Source organism: Brienomyrus brachyistius, chromosome 3 (assembly GCF_023856365.1).
Source record: "Brienomyrus brachyistius isolate T26 chromosome 3, BBRACH_0.4, whole genome shotgun sequence".
Lineage (NCBI taxonomy): Eukaryota > Metazoa > Chordata > Actinopteri > Osteoglossiformes > Mormyridae > Brienomyrus > Brienomyrus brachyistius.
Genome location: NC_064535.1, coordinates 12,966,340 through 12,994,338, shown reverse-complemented (window position 1 = coordinate 12,994,338; position 27,999 = coordinate 12,966,340). Strand labels below are relative to the sequence as shown.

The 27,999-nt window shown below is 47.1% G+C and overlaps 1 protein-coding gene across 1 annotated transcript; it reads left to right on the top strand.

Annotated features, from left to right (window-relative positions):
- The first annotated feature begins 771 nt into the window (after positions 1-771).
- loxl4 (lysyl oxidase-like 4) lies at positions 772-17,310 on the top strand. Its single transcript, XM_049009703.1, has 15 exons — positions 772-871; positions 1,812-2,087; positions 3,277-3,611; positions 4,434-4,648; positions 8,950-8,988; positions 9,071-9,284; positions 9,405-9,585; positions 12,459-12,613; positions 12,710-12,877; positions 13,492-13,654; positions 13,971-14,214; positions 14,939-15,054; positions 15,259-15,395; positions 16,921-17,032; positions 17,194-17,310. Exons 1-15 carry the CDS (start codon positions 847-849, stop codon positions 17,262-17,264), a joined length of 2,451 nt encoding a protein of 816 aa, XP_048865660.1. The 5' UTR covers positions 772-846; the 3' UTR covers positions 17,265-17,310.
- Positions 17,311-27,999: the final 10,689 nt, after the last annotated feature.

Below are 27,999 nucleotides of genomic sequence, written 5' to 3'. Positions count from 1 at the left end.
TGCTCACTGTGTTCTAGGGCACAAAGTTCTGCCCACTGGAGTATTGTTATAAAGATAATAGCTAACAATTCAGTGCTGTTTAATTATGGAGGGGTTTGTTTCTTACTACTTGAATCCCAACCAATCTGTTAAATTAAAAGCCACAGATACCAACAGTGGACTGTAGTGTTTTGTCACTGATCCATCTTTTCACACGCCTCATGCTTCAGCACCGTTTTAACACTTTTGTTTTAATGCACGAGTCTATTTTAACTCAGACAACATGTTCGTCTTGTTTTTCTTTTTTCTTTTTTTTTCATCACAGGGTTGCCAGATCTCACGCATTTGACGGACATGCTGTCAGACTCTCACGCTCACGTAAGAAATCTTAGGACAAATCCTTACGATTCCATTGCAAACGTAAGATTATAAGATTAATAGTTTGCATTCCCTACAGACTATTTGCAAGGTAATAAAACAGTTACATACATATAAATGCTTGAACATGTGTGTAGACTGGTCTAGAATTGAACATCTCACTTCAGCCAGCTGGCCAAAGTTGGCAATCGTGGATGATATGAGGAGGTTCATGGTCCATATGGCGGCATGAAATTACAGTGGCTGCCTTTTTCGAAAACCCATAATTGAATTAAGTTTAGAAAGATTAAGCGGTATTTTCATGTAGTTTTAACATACGTTAGTGATACGAGTTTTCAACTAAGGAAGGCAAAATAAAAATGGTGAAAGGGAGAAATGTGGGAGGGAAGGAAAAGAGGGAGGGTGGAAGAGAGGAGAACAGCAGACCAAGACCACGTCTTTGTCATACACTTGCTTCGCCCATTCACTTTCTCCCCGCCAGCTCCGCAAATGGCTCGCAGCGGCGCAATGACAGGTGAGTCGCTTTTGGCTTTTTTTGCGCCAGGGGCTCTTTCGATGTTCAACACACTGCGGTCTTCATTCCGGGCTGTTCGGCACATCTTAGTATGCGAGTGCTGTCTGGTGATTTGTGTTCTGTCTTAAGACAAACAGATGGTTACTTCTATAGGGTTTTTTTTTTTTTGCATTTAGGCAAAAGTTCCACAAATGGTTTGTGACATTTACAGTTTAATTTACAAAATGTTTGAGGTGCCAATAAAATTGTAGGGCTGGATTTATTCGCAGGGAGGTTACTGTTTTGGTCATCTACAAGGCAATATAAAGCGCTCGTTACTGTGGAGTTGTACTTTAGGGACCAAAAGAAATGAACTTACTGCAAACTTTTTCATTAATACCAATATCTACGACTGTTGCTTTATCTCGATACGCTTCGTTTTTCGTGATTTCGAGTTTATAATCACTTAAATGAGATTATTTTGCAGACTGTAAGAACGAGATATGTCAAACTAAAGAGGTCCCTCATTGCCATTCTTAATGAAAACTAGGCCTGTATGAATATGATAACGTACGACTACTGTCATATTTGTATAACATATAGATAATGATAAAGCGTATGGTAATCATTAGATTGTTTGCGTAAGTGTGCAATGGTCCAACAGTATAGTATATAGGCTACAAAATCCGAAATTTAAATGATGATAATAGGGCAATTCAAATATAACATTCACCGTAAAGCTAGACCTATAATCTTTGTAAATTAAAATCAGTGAAAGACAGTTTAGAAATTGCTTACGCATAAAATTTGTCACATATAATGCTGTTTTTCTTGGAAAGGGGGTTGCAAAGCGATTTTAATATAATAGACCTATATTTTATATCTGCATGCTTCGTTCATTGTTTTCCATTTCTATTGCCCGGTGTGTTTACGTTTCGTGGTTCCCTGCTGTGTTTAACAGAAGCGACGCTGGGTTCCCTGCTGTGCCTCATGTCGCTGCTCCTTTCTACGCACGGGGTCCCCCGGTCCTCCGGCCGTGAGTCAGCTGTCAAGGTGCGCCTTGCCGGCTTCGCTCCCTCACAGAGGGAGGGTCGCCTTGAAGTCCTCCACAATAACACCTGGGGCACAGTCTGCGACGACGAAATCGACATTAATTTAGCCAATGTTGTCTGTCGAGAGCTGGGCTTCCAGAGCGGCATCACCTGGGCTCACAGCGCCAAGTACGGAGAAGGAGAAGGTGCGAGCACCGTTCATATATGCGATCTTCCTTCTCATGTATTTTTTATTTTTCCATCCATCTTCCAACAGCTTATAACGATCGGGGTAGTGGGACTTTTTATTCTGATAAATGCGTTACCCTTAAAACTGTTTCAGGAGTACATGGAGTGCGGTTTCTCGTTAGTGCATTTTTGGCTGCAGGTGGTCAACCATGCGCTGTGACGTCGGAATGAGTGTAACACATGATTTTTTAATTATTTATAAGAGATCAAGATTTCATAATTTAGCATAAGACTAACACTGTTTAGAGTTGTTTCACAATTAAATAAAAAATAACTGATCCGTATGATAAAATAAATTTGTCTTCGATAGGTAGGCCTATATGTTTCGTTCTCGCGCTCTGAATTCGCAGCGAATTGGTCCACATTTGTATTCATAATGAAAACGATAAGGAACGCGCTGTTAGTTTATCGCATCTGTTTCATCTGTATCATGACAGAAACGTGTTAAATAGCAAAACAAAAAAAAAATCGCAATTTGATTTTTCCCCCAATATCGTTCAGCCCTAAATAGCTATATGTTCATGTTCTTTTTTTGGGAAAAGATATTGCTGGGGACTCCCCCCGTTTCCGACGCCCCTGGCCATGCGCAAGGGGAGCTAGGCACGCCTCCGACTCGTATCAAGCCGAAATAACTTTTTATTGTTTACGGTCGTATAGATTTATGTTGCCCGTTGTAAAGTTGCGCATATTGTCTTTAGGTTGCCAGTCGGTTTAAATTAAGAAGCTCTTTAAAGCCTCGGATAAACTATGGCCAGGGTAGGACGGCGCTGGCAGGAAACACTATCATTAAGCCGAAGCGAATGGCCTGAACATCATATATATGGCATATATCATCAACCCCCACAGCCTTAAAGAACTGCTCTTGAGTGGCATTGCAGGGCTTTCCTGCTGTTGGATGACAGCCATTTTCATTTGCCCATGTTTCGAGATGGCAGTTGTCCCCTTGTCCTTGGTTGCCTTTAGTGAAGTGCATGCCAGTGGTTGGGACAGTATTGCTCGGGTAAGGGTTAAGTGTTCACTGTCACAGCCTCCAAATCATATTAGGTTGGTCCTTCATGTCTCTTATTCATGTCTTCAGAGGGTCTATCTTCATCCAGTCTTATGGTCCTGGAAGAATATTCTCACTGTAGCCATTTGCCTCCTCAGGTCCAATCTGGATGGACAATGTGCGCTGTTCTGGTACAGAGACGTCACTGACGCAGTGCCGCTCCAATGGCTGGGGCATTCACGACTGCACGCATGCGGAGGATCTGGGCGTAGTGTGTTCTGAAGAGCGGAGGGCAGAGGGGCCGCGCCCAGGGGACTTGACCATACAGCGGGGCCACCAGGTCTCCCAGCAGGGCAACATAAGTGTGGCACGCTACTGGAACAACGACATGCTGGGCCAGAGGCACAGGGACCCGGGCCACCTGGGCAACAGTGTGATAGACAGCCAGGACCGGCACTACAGACCTGCACCCTACAGCAGCCCTCTGGGCCCGGTGAGTGGATTTGCAACTCTGCGCACCGTCATGGAGCCCCTACCACCTCCTTTGGCCTGACAAACCTCAAGGTGCCTTTTTGTCACACTGCCGTCACCCAGATTCCCAGATTGGTGTAAATGGGTATAGGCGTAACACCCCCAGTGCTATTTGCACAAAACCATATTGGTTCATCCCTCCTCCCCATATGCTGAACCCTCCCCTGTGATTCTGAGTGTGGATTTAATGGGTTCTGGCCAGTGCCCTCTGGTGCTTCACACTGGAGGAAGCAAAGGGAGTATTTCACACTGGCCTCAACAGGAGTTGGACTTCATAATGTTGAAGGACAGTGTTAGAGCTTCAGCCTCATGTCCATTATGTCTAATAACATGAAGTTCCTTACCCACAATCCTCCTCTGCTGTCTATAGCCTTATCCGGAACCACAAAGCTGGAGCCAGTGTGAGTTACCTTGGGGGTCTGTCTAAGGGGTTCTTCCTTTGCACCTGAACAGAAGAGTCACACACTGTATCCCCAGGGTTCATGGGAGTTTTACTTTCACAAAAATGTTGTGAGGGCAGAAAGAAAAATGACTGGTTCAGAGAAATAACAAATCAGATTGTACAGGAGGTGGGTCCAAAGAACTAGAGAACGTGTGACCAACCAGTCAGATGTCTTGGTTTTGTTTCCTTTAGTTCTTTGGACCCACCTCCTCTACAATCTGATTGGCTATCTTTGTGAAACAATCATTTTTTTTTTGCTCTGCCCTTGGAACATTTTTGTGTTAGTAAAACTCCCACAAGCGTCCCCAGAGCCCTGCTGATGTATACACCCTCTGCCCACAGGCCTTCGACAGGGTGCGAATCGAAGAAGTCCGTCTGCGGCCCATCCTGACCTCCACCAAGAACCGGGCGCTGGTGACTGAAGGCGTGCTGGAGGTGAAGCATGCTAGGAGGTGGAGGCAGGTGTGCGACTTGGGCTGGAACCTTAACAGCAGCAGAGTGGTGTGTGGCATGCTGGGATTCCCCGCGGCCACCCAGCACAACACCAAGGTGTACAAGTACGTAGCCTGTGGGCGCTTGGGGAACTACTGAATTCAGTGATTTTCTCTTCTGGAATAGCAGTGAATCTTGGCTGGTTCTGACCCGATCCGCGATAACAGCCTCTTTTATTATGTTTGCACTAAAGGTACAAGTCCGGCTATGTTTGATTAACTGACTGCTCGTCTCCTATTTTCACTTGGTCCTGCTAGCGCTCTACTATCATGTTGACTCTAGGAATTCTGGGATTCTCAGCATTAGTTTATTTGGGGTGTGGAATCGGAGCCAGGTTTTGGGCTAGCCTCATTTCCTGGTTAACAGGAGGCCGTCCCCTGCACTGTTGGGTTCCAGCCCCGTAATCTCCTTGTATCAGGGTGCAGCTTGAGGCTTCCACCCCACATGTCCGCGGTGAGGAGGACGGCATGCATGGCCCTGCTGTCCCTCTCCATTCAGAGGGTGTATGTGTGTGGACGTGCCAGTTGGGGAGACTCCCGAGGCGTCTCGCAGTGCCACATGGACATGGCGTTATTTTTAGGGGCTGAGCTGGCCTGCTTCGGAGAATGAAGACTGCAGTACCACACAGCACTGTCTGATTATGGGCCGGGCCTTAAGCTGCCCCCCCCGCCCTCGGCCCCAGCAGCGGAGCAGCTCACAGCTCAGGCAGGGGCTCCTCCATCCGCTCCCAGCCTGCACTTCTGCTCCAGGAGCAGGAGTGGCCTTCACCACTGGGCATTGTAGTGTTAGACCGTGTACTGGCACCTGATTCTATCCTGCCTGCCCCAGTACATCATCTCAGGGGAGGGCTGGGCCTGCCCTCTGCTTTCCCTTGTCATCCCTCAGTTATTCACAGCGCCGTTGTTCAGCCTCGCCACACATGAAGTCATCTTCCCTCAGCGGCTCTAAATTCACTCCAGTTGTTGATTTTACTTTTTTGGGTGAAAGTATCCGAATAGGAAAACAGCCATTTTAAGGTCTGCTGCCCACCCTGTGTCACAGCACTGTGCACAGCTCACGTTTCATATAATTTTTATATTTATATTTTCCCAGTTGCTGTAATAAGTAGGCAATCCTCCATAACCCTTCATCAGTATCCAGTGAACATCAAGCTGCCTGCCTCACTAAACTCTCTGCCTGTCCATCTGGCCTCTACCTGTGTTGCAAAGTTCTGACCACAGATCCCTCTCTGCGTTTAATAACGTAATAATGTACCCGTTGTATTCTACGCAAACCTTCTGTCTGTTTAACCTTTTTTTCCTAACTGATACTCTCCTTAGATTTTCAGTGTGTCGACAGTTTCATCCTAATGTCTGATTGGCAGCCTGGAAATCAGCACCCGTCAGCAAACGGTTAGCTTGCGCTAATTTTGTTAGCCATCCTCTGGCTGTGTCTCCTTCTCTGTCACAGTCCATAGGCGCTGGAAGACCCTGTAATGGTTTGTATGGGCTCATTTCAGCTCTTTTGTGAATGGAATCTAATCTGGCCAAGTTCCAGAGAGGTACTGAGGAGCTCTAGCTATGGATGGGGAAGTCTGCCCATTGTACAATGGCAGAAGGTGTTAAAAACGTGAAAAGGTGTTGTCTTCCGTGACGGTTGTCATGGGGACAACGCCCCACCTGTCTGGCCCTGCTCCACCCAGTGTGGGTCTCCTGCTGGACCGCCTGCTTGCCCCCCCCCTTGGGTTCCCTGCTAACAGGGCCATAATTGTTGCCTGGGAAAGGCTGAGCTTCTCTGGGGTCTAGTTGTGCGTGAGCAGCGTTCGGTCACGGCCATGTCCTGCCTGCTCTGTCAGCCACTCATGCCTTTGGCACCACTGCGGATTTAAGGATTTCAACCGCATTTTTGTTTAATTACCGTCCTGCTGATGTAACTTTTTGCAGGGCATAATTCCTCTGCTTCTGTAGGTCCTCTTTTAGATTTAAGTGTTCTCCAATTATCTCATCTCTAATTTATTTGTATGCTTTGGAACGCAGTTTCCTAAAGCCTTCAGTCATGTTTTTTTTAGCTGTGACTGGAAACGTCTTCTTGAGGTATTTCCCCATTTTTTCAAACACGGTATCGAGCGAGACAGTTTTTTCCTGGCCCCAGGGCATGGGGAAGGTTGGTGTCAGCCATGAGATGTCCCGAGCTCAGTAGCTTTTAGCGAATTAAAGGGTTTTAGCCAAGGAAAGCAACAGCTACCTCCCATCCACCCCCCCCCCCCCCAAAACCCCAGCCAATTGTACCAGACCCCAGGGGAGACAGGGTCAACTCAGTGTCACCCTGGGAATTCATAACCGCAACCTACAAATGCTATAATACCAGTGGTGGAACTATAGGTTGTTTCCTGGGAGGAGACATGTGGCTCTGTGGTCTGGTCTGGAAGTACTTCCCCTTAAATTCGGCATGGTGTCGTCTCAGTATTGAAGTCTTTGAGCTTGACACCATCTGAATGCATCTGTCAGACCTCAATTGCTGTGTACTTCGAGGAAGTACGAGTGAATATCTTTCTCATATTTTTGACTGAGAGGTAAAAAAAAAACATATCTCCTCACCTGTGGGGCAAGTGGCCTCTTTCACTAGCTTGTCTGAGTCTGTGGTAATTGGGGGGGGGGGGGGGGGCATGCTGGGGTGGTGCCTCAAGGTTGATTACAGCCTGGCGTGTGGAGGGTTGGTAGCTAGAGAGTTTTTGCAGTGTTTATGTATAGCCCAGGGCCCTGCACTGATTCTGCTTCACCATGTGTCGGGTAAACACCACCGAATATGCCACATGTGTGTACTTGTGTAGCGTACACCTGTTCTTAATCAGCTCAAAAGCGCTGTACTGAGTCTTGTGCCTGGGTTTATAGCATCACGGTGGACGTTCTTCACGTAATTGGGCTGCCAGTTTCAATTCTCAGCTCATTATTAATCTTGGTTTTTAATCTGGGATATTTTAATCTTGGGCAACTATGTATCTGGATGGAAGCACTGATTTTTACTGCTTTCGTTTTGTTACATTTTTTTTTGTGGGGAAAAATATGCATTGTTTTTGATGTCAATTTGATATAGTGCTTTTTTTTGATGTAGTGTTTTCTTAGCTTAGAGAGCTGCTATGATTAAGCATTCTTCTGTGTCTACTCTGCGCAGCAGCATGTTACCAGAGAACCACATTACAGACGCAAGCGGGTAATTTTGGGCACATAAATAAGGTCGCTGTAGGAACTGAGCTAAATGCAGCATGTTCTTGTCCCATCCAACCACAGACTCACAGACACTTTCCCTGTGGTGAGAGTGAGCCGCTGTGCGTTTTGAAGTTCATTGGATTCTGTGATGGCCCATTTTGAGATGGTCCGTTACGCACCTGTCCCTTACGCACCTGTGTGACATTCCCTAGCCTGCCATTTTGAGACTGTCCCAATCATGCAGTTTGCAGACAGTCCCTAGTATGACATATTCAGATTGCCCCTATCGTATGGTTTTCACACAGTCCCTACCATGCAGTTTTCATACAGTTCCCAGCATGCCATTTTCACACAGTCCCTAACCTTCCTGGCATGCCAAACATAGACGTGCATCTGTTTTCTTGTTCTCTTGGACAAATTGCTGTGATAAAGCAGCCCCCAGGAGCACCAATGTAAAAGTCACTGTCCAGCAGTGGTCATCGTCATCTGGCCAGCATGTATGTCATGGCCCCCATGTTAGCAAAGGACATGATGGGCAGAGTCCATGTGTGTGTGTCTCATTCAGAGCCACAGGGAGTGTGATATAAAGCCCTGCATCCTAGTATCTGTTACTCATCCCTCCCATATGAGGGCTGCTCCCCTTTCATCAGCCACGACCTGCTGCTTGATGCGTGTCGTTCTCGTTCTCTTGCCTCTAGATCTGCGTTCTGATTTACCTTTAATTAACCAGACACTCGGTGGTAATGACCTGGATCTGAAGTGCTGGGCCAATCGCATGGCACCATACTGGTTACCCACAAGCCCCCCTGATATTAGTGATGGACAAAATGATGCTCTATGAACCATTTGCTGTATTTTTTGACTCCACTAGATGGTGCTCTCTTGTCCAAAAAGGGCACAAAACATGCCCCAAACAAAGCAAGAGCACCATCTAGTGGAGTTATGAAATACAGCAGACGTTTCTTTTTTTTGTCCATCACTTCCTGACATGTTTATGCACATGACAATCACATGGCACTGTACAGGTTACCCACAAGCCTCCCTGATATATTTATACATTGCTGTATTGACTGGGAGCCTGCATGTCTCAGCATCTCATTTGTGCAGAGGTAGCTGGTTCCAGAGGAAACAGGTTTTGTTTTCCAGTACCCTCTCCTAACTCCCGCTCTTCATTCCAACAGAAAAATATGGGATTTAAAGATTGCCGACTCATCCTCCAGGTGAGACACTTAAATCCTTTTCAAAGATACATTTAAGTGACGTCACTGGCTGGGCCACTCTCACCTCCGACTTTCCCCACAGGCTGAGCATCTTGGCCAGAAAGAAGGGCTTCTGGGTGGAGAAGGTACACTGCCTGGGCACTGAGAGCAGCCTGTCCCAGTGCCGTGCCCAGCTATCCATCCCACGCAGCCCCTCCCCTTGTCCCGGGGGCCGCCACGCCATTGTGCAGTGTGTCCCTGGGCCGCAGTTTGTGCGTATTTCATCCGGCCGACCTCAGGCTCCACACCCCAAGGAGGTGAGTCACCTCTATGGTATAAATAAAATGGGGTGGTCTGATTGGTGGGCCTCTAAGCAAATGAGCAGTGGATGAAGCAATGGTTGATACAGTCTCTATGGTGTCACTATGCCGTATCAGCCAATCGTGCGACTGAAGGCGGGGCCCCGCCTGGGTGAAGGTCGAGTGGAGGTGCTGAAGGAAGGGAAGTGGGGGACGGTGTGCGACCACCTGTGGGACCTGACGGCAGCCAGCGTGGTGTGCAGGGAGCTGGGCTTCGGGACGGCCCGCGAGGCCCTCCGGGGGGCGCACATGGGCCAAGGTGAGCAATGGACCATGCAAAGAACCACCCCCTATCAGGAACCAACTTGGTTAAAGTCAAATTTGGCATACCAATCAGTGCTCTTGGCCATCAGTTCTCTGCTATTATACCCCAGCTATCGTATTATACTGCATAATGGGTTGCACCTCTGACCAAATGCATGACATTTTGGTAAAGGATTGCCTCTGCTGTAGAATTTCCCTCCTTTTTTACCCTCACTGTCATTTGGCTGAATGGTGAAATTGCGACACGTATAAGTAGTTTGTCTCTCCGACCCATGAAGGTCACCCTGACGGGTTCCTGATGTGGTGTGTGTGTGTGTGTGTGTGCGTGTGTGTGAACGCGAGTGCTGCGTCTGCCACACAAGTGCGTAAGGGACCAGCTGTGTACTGGGGGTTTGTTTGAGATTCCAGGCAGTTCTGGAGTGCTTTCCGGTCCCTGCTTATCTCGGGACTCCATGCCACTTTGCCGTTGAATAGGCCAAGGGCTTGGACCTCTCTATTGAAGGCTCCTTGCACTGATGCACATCCTCGGCTCCTTTGATGAGTTGCTCTTGACCGTGATGCGATTGACATGGCGACACTGCTTGGGGGAGGTACCTGCTCAGCTGGCGCGTTGGAACACCAGATCTGCGGCAACAGATTCGCTTTAGTGCTGAGTTCAAAGGTCCAGAAGCACGCGGATCTTCTGACATATCAGCACCCAGGGTCCATCAGCCAATGAATGATGAAGGTAGTTTGGACTCCTCCCACCCCGTCTAAGTATTGCAGCTGCGGGAGTCGCAGGATGACGACATGCTGTTCTTCTGTACTTTTTTTGCAGGAAAGGGCATTCGCGTTGGTTAGTCTCACATTAAAGAGGCTTCATGCAAACAGCCTGTGTGTGGCTTGCGATTTTCAGAGGAGATATGATGGATTCATACTTGGCACTGGAGTGTAAATGGTCTCGAAATGAAATAATCCTGTTCAGCCTTTTCTTTTAAACTGATTTGGATAAAAACAAAGTTCTGTTTGCCACGCAGGTGCTTCAACAGGCCAAACAGCTCTTAAATTTACGCCAACTTTGAGACAGATAGGAAAATACTGGCTCTTGCTTGTTTTTTTTTTTTTTTATCCATGAGAATTTATTTAGTCTGTTGTCATTCATCCTTCTTACTCAGATTCTAGTACATGGTTTGTTCATGTCTAAATGGCTTTGTTAACCCTCCTTCTAGTAAAGGAGGGTTCTAGTGCCATAATCATGACAGCCACTAGGGGTCCCACAGAGCAGGAATCATTAAAGGGGCATGTTTACTCAGTCACAGGAAACAGAATAACACTGAGCTCCACATTTTGGTCCTTTGGGGACCTTGTCTGCTGGCCTGTTTTCACATGAGCACGACACCAATGAAGAGTAAGCAGGCTGACGTACATCCCCCTTGGCCTTCCTGCTCGGATGGAACTGGCTTAATGATCGGCCCGACCCCTGATGGGGCGCTTTGTGTTTTAATTTCCCTTTGCTTCGTCTGACAGCCTGGCTCTGCTTCCTACAGTATTTGCTGTTAATGGTGCGTAGCTAGGCTCTAATGGCAAACGTGAGTGTTGATGAAATGTGCTGCAGCAAATGGGCTTTGTTAAATGAACCAGTATGAACTGGCCGTTCCTACTGGCCTTCATTTAGAACACGTTTATATTTACATGGCATAGTCACGTCTGTGCTATTCTGCGGAAGCGGTGCTGAGCGTGCTCAGTGTGTCTCAAGCGTCCTGGGGGATGGATGCCTTGAAGTCACTCTGTGATCTGTGGCATGGGCCTCTTTTCTTGGGAACAGCTGCAGTCCTGTTCTCTGCGCTTGTAAATTGGAGTGGGGATGGGCTGTGGACTGGGCTTTGCTGCAGTCCCTTCATTCTTGTAGTTATTTACAATTTCAGTACGTGAGTCAGCTCACTGGCCATGTTGTCCTCTAACTCTATTTCCTCAAACCGACCATCTTTGCCCCATCCACTGTTTTCCTGCAACCTCAGGCACGAAATGCTCAGGGGTACTTCGGAAGGGTGAAAACAAAATTGCTAGGATTTTTGGTGGTACCGTTAGATACAGAAATCATAGAGACTCATATTTGTCATATTTGCTGCCTCCTGGGGCTTTGTTTTCTACATGTAATTTACTATTTGACGTGTACATCTGTGTTTCAATGTGCCACATTTATCCGGCCACTAGTGGTCACTGCAGTTTGCGGGAATCCGCCTGCACAAGGATCCGGTTTCCTCAGAAGCATAAACAGCCGTTCGTCTTAGTTTGCAGGAACTCGGCCTTATCACTCCTGTAAGTTTTCATTGCTGGTTTAAGGGAACTTAACAAACTGAACTGGCCCTGGGCCCCTGGACGTCACATTCACTTTCACCCGTCCTCCGCGGTCACGCCAGATCGTGTGGGGTCGTCCTCACTTCACGCCTTTGCTTCACAGAGAGCAGACAATGCAGGTAATGGTCTGTAACGAAATGAAAGCTCTCCCTGGCATTGGCCGAGCTGGAGTGGGGTGGGTATGCCAGTCTCACAGGGGGTGTTTCTGATGGGTCAGGAACATTCTGTACACTCACACATGGGTGCGGCTTTGGCTGCCGCGTGACTGCGGCCCAGCAAGCTCTTCCTGTTAGCGCGCCGAGCAGCTACACCAGCTAATCTGGCCCAGCAAGCTCTTCCTGTTAGCGAGCCATGCAGCTAACCTAGCTAACCCGGCCTAGCAAGCTTTTCCTGTTGGCGAGCTGAGTAGCTACACCAGCAAACTCTTCCCGTTAGCTAGCCGTGTGGCTAACCCGGCTAATCCAGCCCAGCAAGCTCTTCCTTTTAACAATCTTGCCGGCTAACCCAACTAACCTGGCTCCTGTTCTGCAGGCACTGGACCCATCCACATGAACTCAGTGCAGTGCTCTGGCGCTGAGGGCTCCATCATGCACTGCCATTTCCAGGAGGTGCCTCTCCGGACCTGCAAGCATAGCCAGGACTCTTCCGTCCGCTGCAACGTGCCAAAGACAGGGCTGGAAAAAACGGTGAGGCCTGCCTTCCTCACCATCAGGGGGAGCAGTCCCACAGCAGGGCCACTGTTTCAGCCTCTGTTTATTCCCTAACTCTGCCCCTAACCCCAGGTGAGGCTGGCAGGAGGCCGGGTGGAAGGTGAAGGCCGCGTGGAGGTGCTGATGTCCGTGGGCGGCCGTAAGCGCTGGGGGGCTGTGTGCAGCGAGAACTGGGGCATCAATGAGGCCATGGTTGTGTGCCGGCAGCTGGGATACGGGTTCGCCTCCCAGGCCCACGAGGTGAGCGTGATCGGCGTGATCGGCAGGAGAGGGTGCCGTGACGAACGAGATGGTGAACGTCGGCTGGGAGTCTCCACATGGTTTTGGTTCCCTCCGTTTTCTCTCAGTTCTGCTCATAATCGTCCGAAAGGGTCAGGAAGGGAAATGAAGTATAACTAAAAGAACTGAAGTTAGGGCAGGGCAAGCAGGAGGAGACATTGCAGCAGTCATTCTATAAGGGTGTAGTGTGGAGTGGGCGTAAGCGGAGCTACATCAAAGGAAACCAGTTTGGGGTCAATTTAATACTTGCTCTTTTCTAAAAACAGGCACCTGTAAAAACACATTTTACTGTAAATCAGAGAAATGGTCTCTTAAGCAGCACTCTGACGCTCTGAGCTATTAAGGGTGTAGCGAGGGTGTACTTATGGGGTTTGTGAGCTGGGCCTGAGGAAGGCCTTGTTCTCTGGGTGCTGCAGGGCGCTGATAAGAGCTGGGGACGGCTCGTTAGACACACTTAGCCTGTTCTACCCTTAGAACAGAAAACAAACTGAAAATAAGGGCACCATGGTCATGGCCAAAGTAAATGGGCATCCCGGCTGATTTGCCCTGCTGATCTGCTCCGCTGCTGCCCGCAGGAGACCTGGTACTGGCCCGGCGATCCTAGTGCCAGCGAAGTGCTGCTGAGCGGGACCCACTGCGTGGGAATGGAGCTGTCCATCCAGCACTGCCGGCGGAACCAGCATGTGCACTGCCCTCGGGGGGGCGGGGTCAAGGCTGCTGGTGTCAGCTGCACCGAGAGTGAGTGTCGCTGCCCCCGGTGGCCAAGCCCAGTGAATGTGCAGCCATGTGCAGTGGGGGCAGACGTATTTCAGAATTGCAACTTTGCTCAGTTGCTCAGTTAATGCCTGCATACTTGAAGGAACCATGGAGAAAATTCTAGCTGCTAGTAGTGTTAGAAAATGTGATGGCGATGAAACATGTCAAAAGAGCAAAAACAGAAAATATGACAACGCATATCTACATCATGGCTTTACTTCGGCAAATATATCAGCCCTTGAGGAACCCTGTCGAAAAACAATCTGACTACTTCTGATTCGCTGGCTCCGCCTTCCAGCCGCACCCGACCTGGTACTGGACACCCAGTTGGTCCAGGAGACGGCCTACCTGGAGGACCGGCCTCTGCACCTGCTTACCTGCGCCAATGAGGAGAACTGTCTGTCGTCGTCGGCGAGCCGCATGCGCTGGCCCTATGGCCACCGCCGCCTGCTGCGCTTCTCTTCCCGCATCCTCAACCTGGGCCTGGCTGATTTCCGCCCACGGGCCTCCCGCGAGTCCTGGGTGTGGCACCAATGCCACAGGTGGGTGCCATGGCGATCCAAGGGGCACAGTGGTGTGGGGCGTGACCCAACACTTCACCAGGATGGGGTCAGACAGTTACGCTTGGCATTGGGATCCTGGTCCTTCTCTGGGGTCTTGGCCGGCAGCTGTGGGCTCACACAGGCCTGAGGTTTATGTCAAAGTGTCCTAACTAGTGATGGACAGAATGATACTTTATGAACCATTTACTGTATTTTTTGACTCCACTAGATGCTGCATTCTGTTCAAAAATGGGCACAAAGCATGGCCCAAAGTAAAACAAGAGCACCATCTAGTGGGATCAAAAAATACAGCAAATGGTTCATGAAAAGTGTTTTGTTCATCACTAACCCCTGTGCCACCATCATATAGCCTTATTAGTATGCCGCTCCTTGTGGTGAATTATTCTCCAATGACCTTAGTGAAGGGCTGTTTTTGTGTTTTCTCGTGCAGCTCCACCAGTAGTGTGTTGTACTAGGGTTTCTGAGGTTGTGGGTTGAAATCCCAGGGAACACACATAAATCTATATTTATATGGCACTGTTTTAACCACAGGGTTTACAAAGTACCACCGAAATTAAAATAAGCATAACAATAAATTGTAACTTTCCCCTCTACTGTACACCAACACCGTAGGGTAACCTACCTGGATACTGGAGTCACAGTCTGAATTGGTGCTCCCTGCTGCCTCAGCCTGACTGGAACGCTCTTCCTGTGTGTGTTATAGGCACTACCACAGCATCGAGGTGTTCACCCACTACGACCTGCTGACTCTGAATGGGACCAGAGTGGCAGAGGGTCACAAGGCCAGCTTCTGCCTGGAGGACACTTTCTGTCCCGACGGTATGTGAAGGTCCTTACCTGTATGCTAGTACACTCAGAGCCACGGTAGCCCTAATCCTGTCGATTCGTGGTTTATTTATTTTTTACGTGTTAGAAGCTGGTAGATATGGTTCTGGCTCAGCTGGGCCAGTTCAGATGCAGTGCTTAAGTGTTGTTTTGGTACCGCTGGTCAGGAGCTGACTCGGCCTCGTCTTCTCACCTTAGGATTGCAGAAACGCTATTCATGCTACGGCATGGGGGAACAGGGCATCTCCGTGGGCTGCTGGGATACCTACCGGCACGATATCGACTGCCAGTGGGTTGACATCACCGACGTCAGGCCTGGGGACTACATCTTCCAGGTCAGAGGTCACGTGTGGGGGAGCGTGAAGACACTGCAGTGCTGAGCTGTGTGTTCTGTAATAATTACATGGTGACATCATGGAGACAGCAGGATGCCTTTTCATTTGTTTAGACGGTGTGTAGCTATGATAGGGTTGCATATTTTCAGCTTATTCAGCAGTTGGTAATTACAGTGTGGATCGGAATGCTGTGGTCCTGCTTGAAAGGTCAGCCTGGTCCTGGAGCGGATCGTGAAGGAGAGTGAGGGAATCCAGCTGTCCGTCCCCCCCCCCGGTCAGACAGCCCTGCTCCTGCTCTAATCTTTCCGATCAGGGGCCCTATTTTTAAGCAGGCACTTTTTAAGTACAAAATGGTGCACAGTCACTAAAGTGCAGCCGCACCGCGCCCAACCTAGGTCCCCTCCATTAGAAATGCTCCATTTCACTTCTGCGTTTTTACACGCAGGAAGCCCAGAGTCAGCCAGGGGCTCAGATCCACCACCTGTAATTTAAAAAGACCTCGCATGCTCTCACTTACTGGGGGGGGGGGGGGGGATCCTCCTATACTCCAGACGTTCCTTACCACCCTGCCACTGCCACAGTGAATCTACACTGCCAGTGCAAAGTGGCAGATCAGTAGGCAGTACGGAAACCCGTAAAATTCCCTTTTGTGCCAGGTCTAGAGAAACAATGACAACACCGGGTACTGTGTAGATGTTATGTGAAGATGATTCAGCAGTTTAATTAAATATAAAAGTCTAATTGCTTAAGTCTTGGTTTCTCAGATGTGCATGTACCGTATAAAATAATCAGATTTCATTACAAACCTGCAGTAAACTTTGGGATATTTTGTTTATTTTTCTTTGAAGTACAGTGTCGGTGTATCTTTGGGGTAAAGAGTCGGTGTATCATTGCTATATGGATTCTGTGTATCTTACCAATATGAAGTCTGTGTATCTCTGGATTAGGGAGTCTCTGGTTCTATGGAGTACACAGTCGGAGTATCTTTGCAATACTTTGGAATACGGAGTAGGTGTATTTTTGCAGTAGAGTTTGTGTGTCATTGGCAGCAGTGCCATAAAGGGGGGGAAGTTAGGATGAGTGACAGGGACCCTAAAAAATTTGGAACATAATCTGATTGATCTGGGTTGGGGGCCTGATATAATATGCTTTCTCACCAAAACCTATAGAGGCCCCCCTGATCATTGAAATATAGAGTCTGTGTCTTAGTAGTACAGAATCTCTGAATGATTGAATTGCAGAGTCTATATCTATGGTGGACAGAATCTATATATCTTTGAAGTACAGACTCTGTGTGTCTTTGCAGCATATTTTTGTTTCCAGCTGAAATATGGAGAAACCATTTACGCTTTTTATAGACATGAATCAGACGGACTATAAAAACAGTCCAGGGCAGCTTAGGCTCCCTGTAATGAGAGGCCTGCCCCCCCCCCGGAGAACGGCCTGGCAGCTCTGGGGGGAGGCCGGGAGTGGGGGGGGAAGTGCCCTTTGAAGCCCATCTTCAGGCTCCTCCTTGGTCCTGCAGGTGGAAGTGAACCCCTCCCTGGACATGGCCGAGTCGGACTTCATGAACAACGTAATGCGCTGTCGCTGCAGATACGGCGGGAACAAAGTGTACTTGTACGGCTGCCATGCAGGTACACACAGAACCGGCCGCACACAGACCCCATGCGGCATTGCACATGTCACTGGCACTGGCATTCATTAATAAAAATACAATCAGCTTTGCCTAGGAATCACTGCAAAGTGAACAGTTTGAAACTGAAACGCTTTCATGTGATTGGTGCTTCCACCCCAGGTGATGCGTACAGCGCGGAGATCGAGGACCTGTTTGAGCACCAGCAGCAGATCTCCAACAACCTAATCTAAGCTGATTGAGCGGCGGTGCCGGGGCCAGCAGGGGACGGGGGACAGGGTTGTGGGGGTGGGGGGTGGGGGGGTTGGGGTCCCAGGACGTGCAGAAATGAGGGGGCAGACAGCGCCACCTGTCCCGCTCAGGGGGCATGACTCGGCCGTTTCCACACCCTTGGAGTCCTGTCTCGTGAGTCAGGGTACCTTTATAGGTGGGACACATCTACCAGATGGCAAGGTGGAGATGTTTCACCATGGCAACTAGTTTCTTCATTCATACAATGGAATTTTTAGCTTTAATGTCCAACACGTAGACCAAAGCGGGTGAGAGGCATATTGGGAGTATGGGATTAAGGCAACATGTATTTCTGTCATAAGCAGCCTTAGGTGGACCTGTCATTGGTATCTGTAATGGTATCTGCTGGGGTCTTTAAGGCCGTGACACAGAGGGATGGATGCTATTGGGGACCATTTATGGCCAAACACCACTTATTAGGTGGCATTTCTCAATGAACGGCTCAGTGTCTCCATGACTACAGACTGGGTCAAACCATAAAGCCTGTGCGGATATTGGTGCTGTGTTGCCAAGGTGCTTGTCTAACACAGGAGTCTGTAACATTATACAGTACATGTGCCGTCATGCACTCTTCCGTGATCAGGGCCTTAACCTAACCATGTCTTCAGGTTACTGTCGTAGGAGTTTAGGTTATGTTCATTAAAGTTGCACTTTATCTGTTGACATTCATGATTCTCGAGGATTTTGTAAGAACTCTGCCCCCAAGGACAACAACAATGACATCTCAACATTGACAGAGATTCCTTGTGATCATATTGCTTAAAATGTATCCGTGCAATGGCGGTCCAATTTTATTAGTTATCACACATACTGACTAGAGGGATTTATCTTGTTCTGGTAATATATTACTGCTTCTGTGGGAAAAAAATCAGTCGACTGACACAATGTAGTGTCTGCTGTTGGTTTATTTATGTTTGTGTTTAATCTTTAGTCAGTGCGCTCATGCAAGATCATGGGTGGGTGGACTTCTGCTGTGTGTCTAATGAACCTATGAAAAACTATTAAAAGAAATAAAATCTACACTTCAAAATTTACACAATCTACAATTCAGACCTTGATATCACATTAAGCTCATCTGAAATGTCATAAAGGCCCTGGGCGCGTAGCAGATGTAGAACAAATCTGCTGTGTCTGTCTCAAGTGGCCGTATGTTAAGCTAAAATCGCAGCCCTCTCCCGCGCTGCTCATTTCCGCTTGTTTATTTTACGTCTCTGTGTTATAAATGCTCTGTGTGTTTTTCATTTCGAAGCTTGAACAAAGGACTTCCCTCACAGTGCTGTCTTAGACCATCCCGCAACTGTGGAAACTCTGCACGGAATAGGCGGCATTCCCGCTAGTGCATAATGTAATGAATGGGTTTGGCAGAGCAGTCGGGCTGAGATCACGTATCTCGGGATGGAGTCAAGTCCACGAAGACCAAAAAGCACCAGACTGACAGAGCGGTGTACTGACACACAGACAGAATGACAGACACAGACAGACAAGCGTCCCAGTTTACAGCAGTTTGTTCATAGTATGTTCATAGGCGCAGTGCGCAGTGCTATGGTGTGTGCTTACACGTCTCGCTTGTGAACCCTTACTTCATCGTGTACTGTAGCAGTTCTCAGGTCTGATTAGCATTTTCTTCAGCAGTTACTTGAGCATGTCCAACCGTTGATGTCCTTCAGGGGCATTTGCCTCAGCTCGGAGACCAGCCAGACCGGAGCAGCCATTTTTGGTTGGGTTTGTGTCAGGCCTGCTCGAGCGAGGCTTTGCCGTTTATGAGCGGCTTTTGCCTGTGGCTCTCGTCTCGTCGTGTCTGCTCACTAGTCCCACCAGCAGCATGACCCAAAAGAGGGGAGATAGTCTCAGGTTCCTCTGGGTATCAGCAGTGTGTCAGTGCGAGTGGGACTGCAGCCCGTCTTCAGGCTGACAGAGTCTCCCAGTTCTGCTCAGCTGCAGTGCTGGTGCGTGGAAGTCGTCTCTCTACTGTGAAGCCATGACTGCTCAGCATAGCCAGGGCCCGCTGTAGCTTCCATCCCGATTTCTTAAGCGGAAACGACAGCTTTGCGTTTCAGTGGTTAGTAAAGTGCCCAAATTGTCCCACACAAACCTGCCCGGCATTGAACTTAAGGGCTTCATTTAATCTTCAGCCCGGAATGGCTCATTAGTATAAGCTTACTGACAGCAATCACTTCCTGTTTGTTTTATGTTGAATTGTCATGCTTGTAACTAGCAGAACGTCTCAATGTCAAATATAATGAATTTGTATACGGTTAATGTACTGGTGAAATCTTGCATATGTTTTTATTAACAATACACAATCTGAACCTATATCTACTGATGCCATTTTAAACACCTTGATGTTTATGTGATTTCGACAGAAGAATCTAAATAAATGTCTGAATGAGTGGAAATACCTTTTTGCGCTCTTGCTGTCCTTTGTGTTCCTGTTTGAGGATCGTGGGACAGGAGTGTGGGCAGCCGTACCGCCACGTGTGTTGACGTTGATCTGAATTAGCATCACCGCAGCACCGTATGGGGCACACGACACAGCTCTTCCTTGTTGCTTTCCCGGAACGGACTGTTTTGGAAAGATCACCGAAGGCACTCGAATTCTAAAAGGAGCTTCACCGTACAAACACGCGCCCCCTATATGCGTCTCGGGTCAACGTGAGGCCTTAGCTGACCACCGAAAGCCTGACATCTGTGGTGTTGCTTGTTCATACCATCACTTCGCCTCCCCCCACCCCGCAAAGGAATGTAGTCTATTAAAAAATGCACCCATTGTGTGGCTGCTGCTGTGCTCACTGAACAAATACCGAGAATGCCAGGAGACCTATGCTGCTCATTAGTAAACAAATAATGCCCGTGACTTCCCAAAGTTGCCTACTTTTTACGAGAGTGATCCCCCCCCCCCCCAGCACCACCTGTGGGTTCAACTCTGTGGGATTGACTGGCCTGATTTCACCTGCACCCAGTCACGTTTTCACCCTGGCTTGATCATTCAGGAAGTGGGATGTTTGTGGGATATTTCAGCTTTAAAAATGTTCATAGACCACTGGCTCATTATGCAGATCAAAATTATAAGACAAGAATTTTTTATTTGCATGAGTACATTTACGTTTTATTTATATAATTTATTTATAATTTACATACATTTATAATTTATATATATTTAGCAGATGCTTTTGTCCAAGGTAACGTACATTTTTTTTGTAAGAAAGCAGGACCAGACAGTCCCAGGAGTGTTAAGGGCCTTGATCAAGAACCTGACACTGAAATCACTCACCTGAACCTGGGATGTGAACCAATGAGAGAAAAGCTTGGGCTCAAAGTGTAGAGATGGCCATCAATCCGGTTGCCTAGAACAGTGTTTTGGGTTAAAGGCCTTGCTGAATCACACAAAAGTCTACACTGCATTCAGTTTACCCATACAATCTGTATGTTAACGTAGAACTCTCACGTTAACTGTCTCGCTAAGCTTAAACGCAATAAATCTATTTATTCAGTTTACCAGTTATGCAACCAACATGCTTAATATGAAACAATCTAAATGTGCTATCTTTGCTACATACGATATAATTTACAATGCACAAAACCAGTGTTCTTCAGATTTCATTGGCAGAAATGGCACTAATTTAAACCTGGTTAATATACCGCGGGAAAAATGTTTTGAAATGTCGCCTAACTGGATTTTATATTATTACGTCGCCACCTCGTGGCCAAACATAAATGTTACTGTTACCCAAATAGTATTTTTCCCGGTAAACAAATCTGTTTTTTAAAGTAATTCCATGTGTAGCTAACCATTTAGCGTTTTAAAAATGTACCGTAATGTAACATCATATAAAGCATTTTTTTAAAGGATGGATGTTCAAAAATAAAATCTGGAGTAATAGAAGAAAATAATTAGTACGCAGTAGCTTTCTATTTTGGCCACAAGGTGGCAACATATTAAGACATAATTCTCATAGGTAACTTATTTTCCAATCTAATACAATTAAAACTGCTTAATTATACGTGTGATTATGCAGTTGGTTTTTATATAACATTCTGAAATAGATAGGCCTTGGTGAAAATTGGTGAAAAAGGTTAAAATAGTTTTATGTTAACACGTCGCCACATGGTAGCCAAAATGTGAACATTGCCGTTATCGGAAAGGTTATTCTTTTAAAGTGTTATGCATACAGTGATTTTGGTGCCAACGATGTCTGAACAGTTTTATATTAAGTTTATGGTGCCGATTAAGAATATGACTTCGGTTTTGCCAGATTGACTCTAGTTTCTGAGATATTTCATAGTTAATTAATTAATAAATTATTTAATGCGACATGTTTGAAAAGCATTTTCAATTGTAAGAATAGTTTTATTTTAGTTACAACTAGTACGTAAACAGTCTAACATCATACAAAAAAAGAAATGAAAAATGTCTAACAGTGGCAGGAAAAAGTTATGTATGATTAATTAATACAATATTAATTAGTTATTCATTGTTATTAATGTCAATGCTTCAACCAGAACCAATTCAGTAATGAGCACCCTCAGAATACCGTAAGTCCATTCAAGAAACCTTGGCACCTAAAAAAAAAATATTTTGAAGACCTGTGTAATCCTTCTGTCGTAGCTGGTTATATTGATGAGATTCTCCGCAATTGTATGGGATTCTGAGAAAATAAGGTAAAGTTGTATTCATAAAGGAAATATCACAAGTTCAGACTATAAACATAGAACAATGTACCAAGCATTTTGGCAGTTAAGGATGGTGAGTTTTTGAGCGAACAGGTAGTCTGCAGTTACTTGTGAACCCTACTAATGACCAGCTGCATATGCGGAGTCGATTAATACCAGACTGTCGGATAGAAACAGCCTTTAGATCTTACTAATGGCAATAACTTTTGTAGCCACAATGGCTCGCTTAAAGCGCTCATGTATATAGTTACCGCACATAAAGCAAATGGACAACTGGAAACCAGAAGAGAGGCTTTATGCTTGATGTTTTTACGGTTAATAGACCGCTTGGCTGCTTCGTGAGGTGAGTACTTTTATGTTGGGGTTGGACAAGTGTCATATAGATAAATGTTTATTAACTTAATCTTCAATAAGGTAACTGGCCTGTGTCAAAGACCAGATTCACTTAATTCATTCCCAGTTAGTCAGGTTCTCTTTCCCCAGCCTTGTTACTGTCACGATCACGTAAACTTCACTGGCAGTGTCCAGTGGTGTCCGTCTTTCTGCCTCCTTTTCGCAAGACGTAATAGACAAGAAACTGTCCACGAAGGCTGTATAATGTACAGCGCGGGTCAGAAACGAAGCGGAGCTGCCAGCAAGCTTCACCGGGAGGGTAAAAGACAGACAGAGGGGCGAAAAGGAGGACGCCTCATAGCAATCAAGCCGCACCGTCCTGACGCAATCCGGATGAGTGGTCACCCAAGATGGCACTACGGAACTGGGAGTGGGGATGTGAGTGATGGCGGTTTGTGCAGAGTGGAAGAGGAGGAATATCAGGGAGTACAGACAGGAGCAGGGGGCCCTGGGTAGCAGCCCTCAAACTGGGGAATGCTGACAGAGAGGTGCTGCACTCTGCAGCAGGGTAACAGGACTCTGTGTAATAAGGTCTGAGAAGGGCAGGGAGGTATCCTATGTTCAGGGAATCGTTTGTATGTGTCAGATAATGTAGTAGTGACTGAGTAATTAGTCACTGATTCGTCAGCTACTGCCCCCTAGTGGTGAGTGTGTGTGATAGCGGCCTTCTTTCCATTTGCCCTCACTAGTGGAGCAGTTCCCCGAGGTGCAGGGTGTACCTCAGATACATTAATAATGGCTGCGTCTCCGAGTGGGGAAACACACAGTCAGTCTCACTCCAGCGATTCGTATAATAGGGGGCATCCTGCCATATCTGCCGTGCATCATTTCAAGGGCAGATTGGAGCTGATGATGTTCTTCAGTGGCTGGTGGCATCTGTAGGAGAAAGCAGTCGCTTTTCTAACCCAAACATACACTAATCATCTGCAGCAACATCCATCTATCGCTGTAGCTCTTTCGGACAGTCGGCATGTGGACTCACCCCGGGGTCACCTCACCCTCCCAGGATGGTCTACCGACTGTTTTCTGAAGCTTGCGGTACTGCAGAACAGATATGCGGCCATGTGTTGCCTAGCGACGGGGATGCGTTCCGAGGAAGGCATCATTTGCCAAACTTGTCGTCATAGGGTGTACATACAAAAAAACGTACATGTCATAGCGTGTTACATACCTAGAGTACAGGAAAGTTTATTTTTAATAAGTAGAAAGAGTGCACTCTAGAAACAGGGGTGGGTAATCTTATCCGCAAAGGGCCGGTGTGTATGCAGATTTTAGGGATAACCTGTAGGTCAGCTGTTCAAACCCAGGTGTGAGGACTCTTCAGCCAATCAGTCCTCTAATTAGTAATCTAATTAGGGAGTTGCAGTGAAAATGACAAACATAACAGCCTTCTCTGGATAAGATTGTCCACCCCTGCACAAAAGTAATGATAAAAAGTACAGTATAGAAAATACATAAATCGACAGCATAGTTGTTTATTATCATTATGGAGTATTATGTACTGTGCATGTATTGTATGTGCTATACTTTTACATGACTGGCAGCGCATTAGGTTTGTTTACACCAGCATCACCACAAACACGTGACTGATGTGTCGAGCTATGACATCATTAGGAGATTTTTATGCTCAGTTACAATCTTACGGGGTCTCCCTCGCACATGTGATCTGTTGTTGAGCGAAATGTCAGTACGCAGTTCGGGAGTGTGGCTGTGAATCACGTAGCAAGGTCATGGTGATTGACGTGGCTTCAGTGAGACCCCTCTCAGGTCGGTATTTCCGGTGAATGGTGACTGGCGCTTGCTTCAGAAGCTTGCGTTCGGTGTTGAGTGCGGGGCAGCATCCGACACCCCGACCTTCAGACACGGTAGCCCTGCTCTCGGCTCCGCTCCGCAGCACCCCTCCTTGGCGCGCTGGCGTCCTGCCAGCTCTGATGAAGCGCTACACTCCTTTCTCTCCTCGCTACTGATAAGCTACTGAGTCCTGGGGACAAAGTGACAGATTGTTTAATGCCACTGCATGCAAAGCGCAGCTCCCCAATGCCGCAAGTCATCCCAAGACTGCGCAGCTGTCTAGCTGTCCGTCTTGATGCAGACAGACGGCCGTCCGGTTCCTGCTCTGGAGCGACCAGATTCTGTCCTGCCTGCTTCTCTTTCCCTCGATGGTGTTCGCTTTCTGTTACAGCTAAACCAGAGACCCAGCATGGCAGCATTCAATGCAGTCATTATTATTCAGGTTGTATGATGTTAATCTGTGACACTGATGACTTCAATCACACATGCTACTCTTGCTTTTTGGATATTATTTCTGTTTGTTAGGAGTCGGTAGAAACAAATCTTGACTTTCTGAGGCAAGATCAATCAGAAGAAAATAGTACAAATGTACAAATGTGAGATATGGACCCCCCCCACCCCCACCCCCACTGACCACAGTGTTTGTCTCCCCTGCCAGAGGGTTGTTCTGATTATGGATGTCACACGGCAATAAACCGCTTGCGGATCAATATCTCTGAAATTAAACCAAAAATGAATTTCCGCCCCCAGCTACAGGCGGATGACAGTTTTACCTTTTTTGATAGTTTAGCTTACTGTGCTTTTCAGAGAGAGAGGCAGCGCAAATACAAAGGATGCTGCGGCGACTCGGGGAACCGGCCAGCAGCACAGGGAATCAACACAGGGAATCTGGGTGTGAGAGCACAGCCTGGGCAGTGTACGCGGTTCCTACGGGCAGCTGAGGTTGAACCCATGGCAGGATGCACTGTGAAAATGGGTAAATGTCAATGCTGGTTAAAAACTACACCGTCTCCATGGTGATGAGGCCAATGGGACCTTGTGGGCTAACTGAGACTCTGTCTGGTCCTCAGTCTGGGGCAGCACCTCCTTCTGTGTAAAGCTCTCAAATGATGCTGCCAGCATCCACTCACCCAGTAATTAATATCTGCTAATGATCCCAGCTAAGATGACACTGGGCAGCCAGTGGCCCACCCCCGACCAGGGGTGACGGCACATTCCATCTGCTGGAGGGCGTCTACCGTGTCACTCTGATGGATACTCTCCATTCTCTCCTGGTGTAACGAACTTTGCCTTTTTAGGTCAATGCCTGGTACGGAACAGACACGGTACAGACAGGCTCTCTCATCACCCTGTCACGTTACAGTGTCAGGGAGTCGCGGTCGGGAGTCTGAGCTGGCCGACAGCAAAGACGTTTTCCCATCATGTCGTTCAGAGTCTCTTAGCCAAGAACTGGAATCTCATGAAGGGCCCCCATTTCTGAGCTAACACTGTACAGCCCCCACTGTACAGCTACAGGGCGCCTTTGGGCTGCTGAATAGGCGGGGTCCCTGCCTGCCTATTTATTTAGCTTATTTCCTGAGATCAGCTAGAAAGACCAAACACTATTAAGTCAACCAATCAATACGCAGACATCATTGCTGTTTTCCCTCCTTGCTAAAGATTTATTTGAACAGTATGAAGGGCATAAATCACATATTCATAGCGTAAATTACACAAACTTGATTGATGGCACTGTGCGGATCACGGCTGAGGCCTGGCCATGTAAAGAGAGTAAATATTATTTGAAGTGGCAGGTGAGAATATTGAAAACTAATTTCCTTCACATTTCCAGATGTAATTGCTGGGTTCCTCCGAAGACAGTTCGCTGACCGCAAAGGGAACTTTGCAGGGGAAAGCAGTATTTATAAAAGCCGCTATTAAATGAGATTCTCCATTAGAGAAACGATGAAGAACGTTGAAGAAGGATGAATAATTCAGCTCCCTTACTGCTTAATGGTATGCGGCGTGTGGATTAGAGGAGGATGAGAAGAGGATGACGTGAAAGACGGGGGCCCTCATCTCGTTACGCCATGGTTCAGCCTGCATTCTCATGGCGCGACAGCTAATGTGATCTACGCTGCTTGTGTTGTACGGTGCAGGGGCTGTTTCCAGGGGACAGAATTATGAGTAGCACTCATCGGGGCCAATCATCTAATGGGGGGTGATCCGCCAAGGGCATTTCATAGCAGGTGATCTATAGCCCCTCCTGAGTCCCTGGGTGTCTCTCAATATGCGTGCTTGACCGTACTTGTGTTCTCATGTACCCATTTCACATCATCTTCCATTGCCGAAGACCAGTTCCAGTTCTCAAGAACAGAAGTACAGAGGGTTGTACTTGCCCCGTCCCAAATATGAAAAACACATCGGTTGCATCCTCGCCAAACGAGACCAATCTCATGACTCATTGCGCCTCAAGTTCATTCCTGGGAAGCCAGTTAGCAAGACTGGTCTTGCCAAGACCACAAGTACAGTCTTTGCTTTTCTTGGTATTGAGAAACACCCCCCAGTGTGTCCCGAGTGTCCCACATCTTTTGGGCCCAAGATGGCCACTATGTTCACCTGGGTCACATGGTACACAGATAAGAGCTAAAAGAAAAGAAAATGAACAGGGATTATCTACTCATCTGAAACATAATCCAAAGTAGCGTATAGATTAAGTATCTTCCAACCAGATCCTCTTCATTCGTTTTGTAAAGCATTTAGTTGCCAATCCATGGTTTTCCAAGCCTCCAAAACATACAAATTAGCGTCATTTTAATACACCATATGTGGAAATGATCAGTGTTTCCTGACAATTGTGAGCTTCCAGTACCCTCAGGTGTCTTAGCACAAAATGTTGAGTTCTGGGGACTGAATCCTCACCACACTGCACCTTTGATAATAGTGAAGCCCCCAAAGGGAAGATCTTCAGCTGAGATGCCTTCATGAAACTCAACCATCTCAAGGGACCTGGAGATCATTGGTCAAGGACTAACGGCGTAGACTCAGTGAAGCCCGGCGTCTGAGCGGCTAACAAGGAGAGCGAGGTTATCCAAGTGGGGGCGTAGGGGCCATTACTGCAGCTTAATGGTTTGCAAAGAGCGTATTAATCTTACTGTGTAGCACTATACATCTTTCACTCAGCATTTAGCTTGAGAAGGACAATTTTTAAATACCTACTTGCACTGGAGTTTTGTTGAGCCATGCAAATTTAATCTAATTTTCTCCCCTTCTTGAGTAAGATTTTGGTGATGATCTGCTTGCATGCCTGTGAGGAGTCTGACCTTCTCTCTCTTTGGGAAGCAGAGTTGGACAGAGGGGTGAAAGGTAGGCTTCTGGGGCACAGAGAACGGGGCTCTAAGCTGTGGGATCGTGGCCCCCAGAGGCTCAGTGCTTTTGACAGAGGAAGAGCATCACTGGCGTGACGTGCCTGGTGGAAAATGTGCAGAGACAGTCGCTGGGAAGCGACTCGTATCAATATTTATTTGGAGTGCATATAGCTGGTCCAAAAAAATGATCCACATAAACATTACTAATTAGAATATCTCATGGAAAAGAAGAGAGAGGCCGGATAATCAAATACCATGGAAATTTTAAACAAAAGGAAACATCATTGTTGATGGGCTACATAAAGCATACTGACACGTTTATTAGCAAGCTCTTGCAAAATTATTAAAAAAAACGCCTTCATGTTTAAAGATTTAAAAGCTGTATGCAGAAAGTCATCAATTTGCTCATATAAAAATCAAGCAAACTATAAAATTAATAAGGCTGGGTTTTAGCGTTAATGATTACATGTCTGGG

What these genes read in the sequence shown, in the direction of transcription:
- loxl4 (XM_049009703.1), top strand. Translation starts at nt 847, where the DNA reads ATGGCTCGCAGCGGCGCAATGACAG. An exon ending in TCGCAGCGGCGCAATGACAG is followed by an intron (nt 872 to 1,811) that starts GTGAGTCGCTTT and finishes TGTGTTTAACAG; the next exon opens with AAGCGACGCTGGGTTCCCTG. An exon ending in ATTGCCGACTCATCCTCCAG is followed by an intron (nt 8,989 to 9,070) that starts GTGAGACACTTA and finishes CTTTCCCCACAG; the next exon opens with GCTGAGCATCTTGGCCAGAA.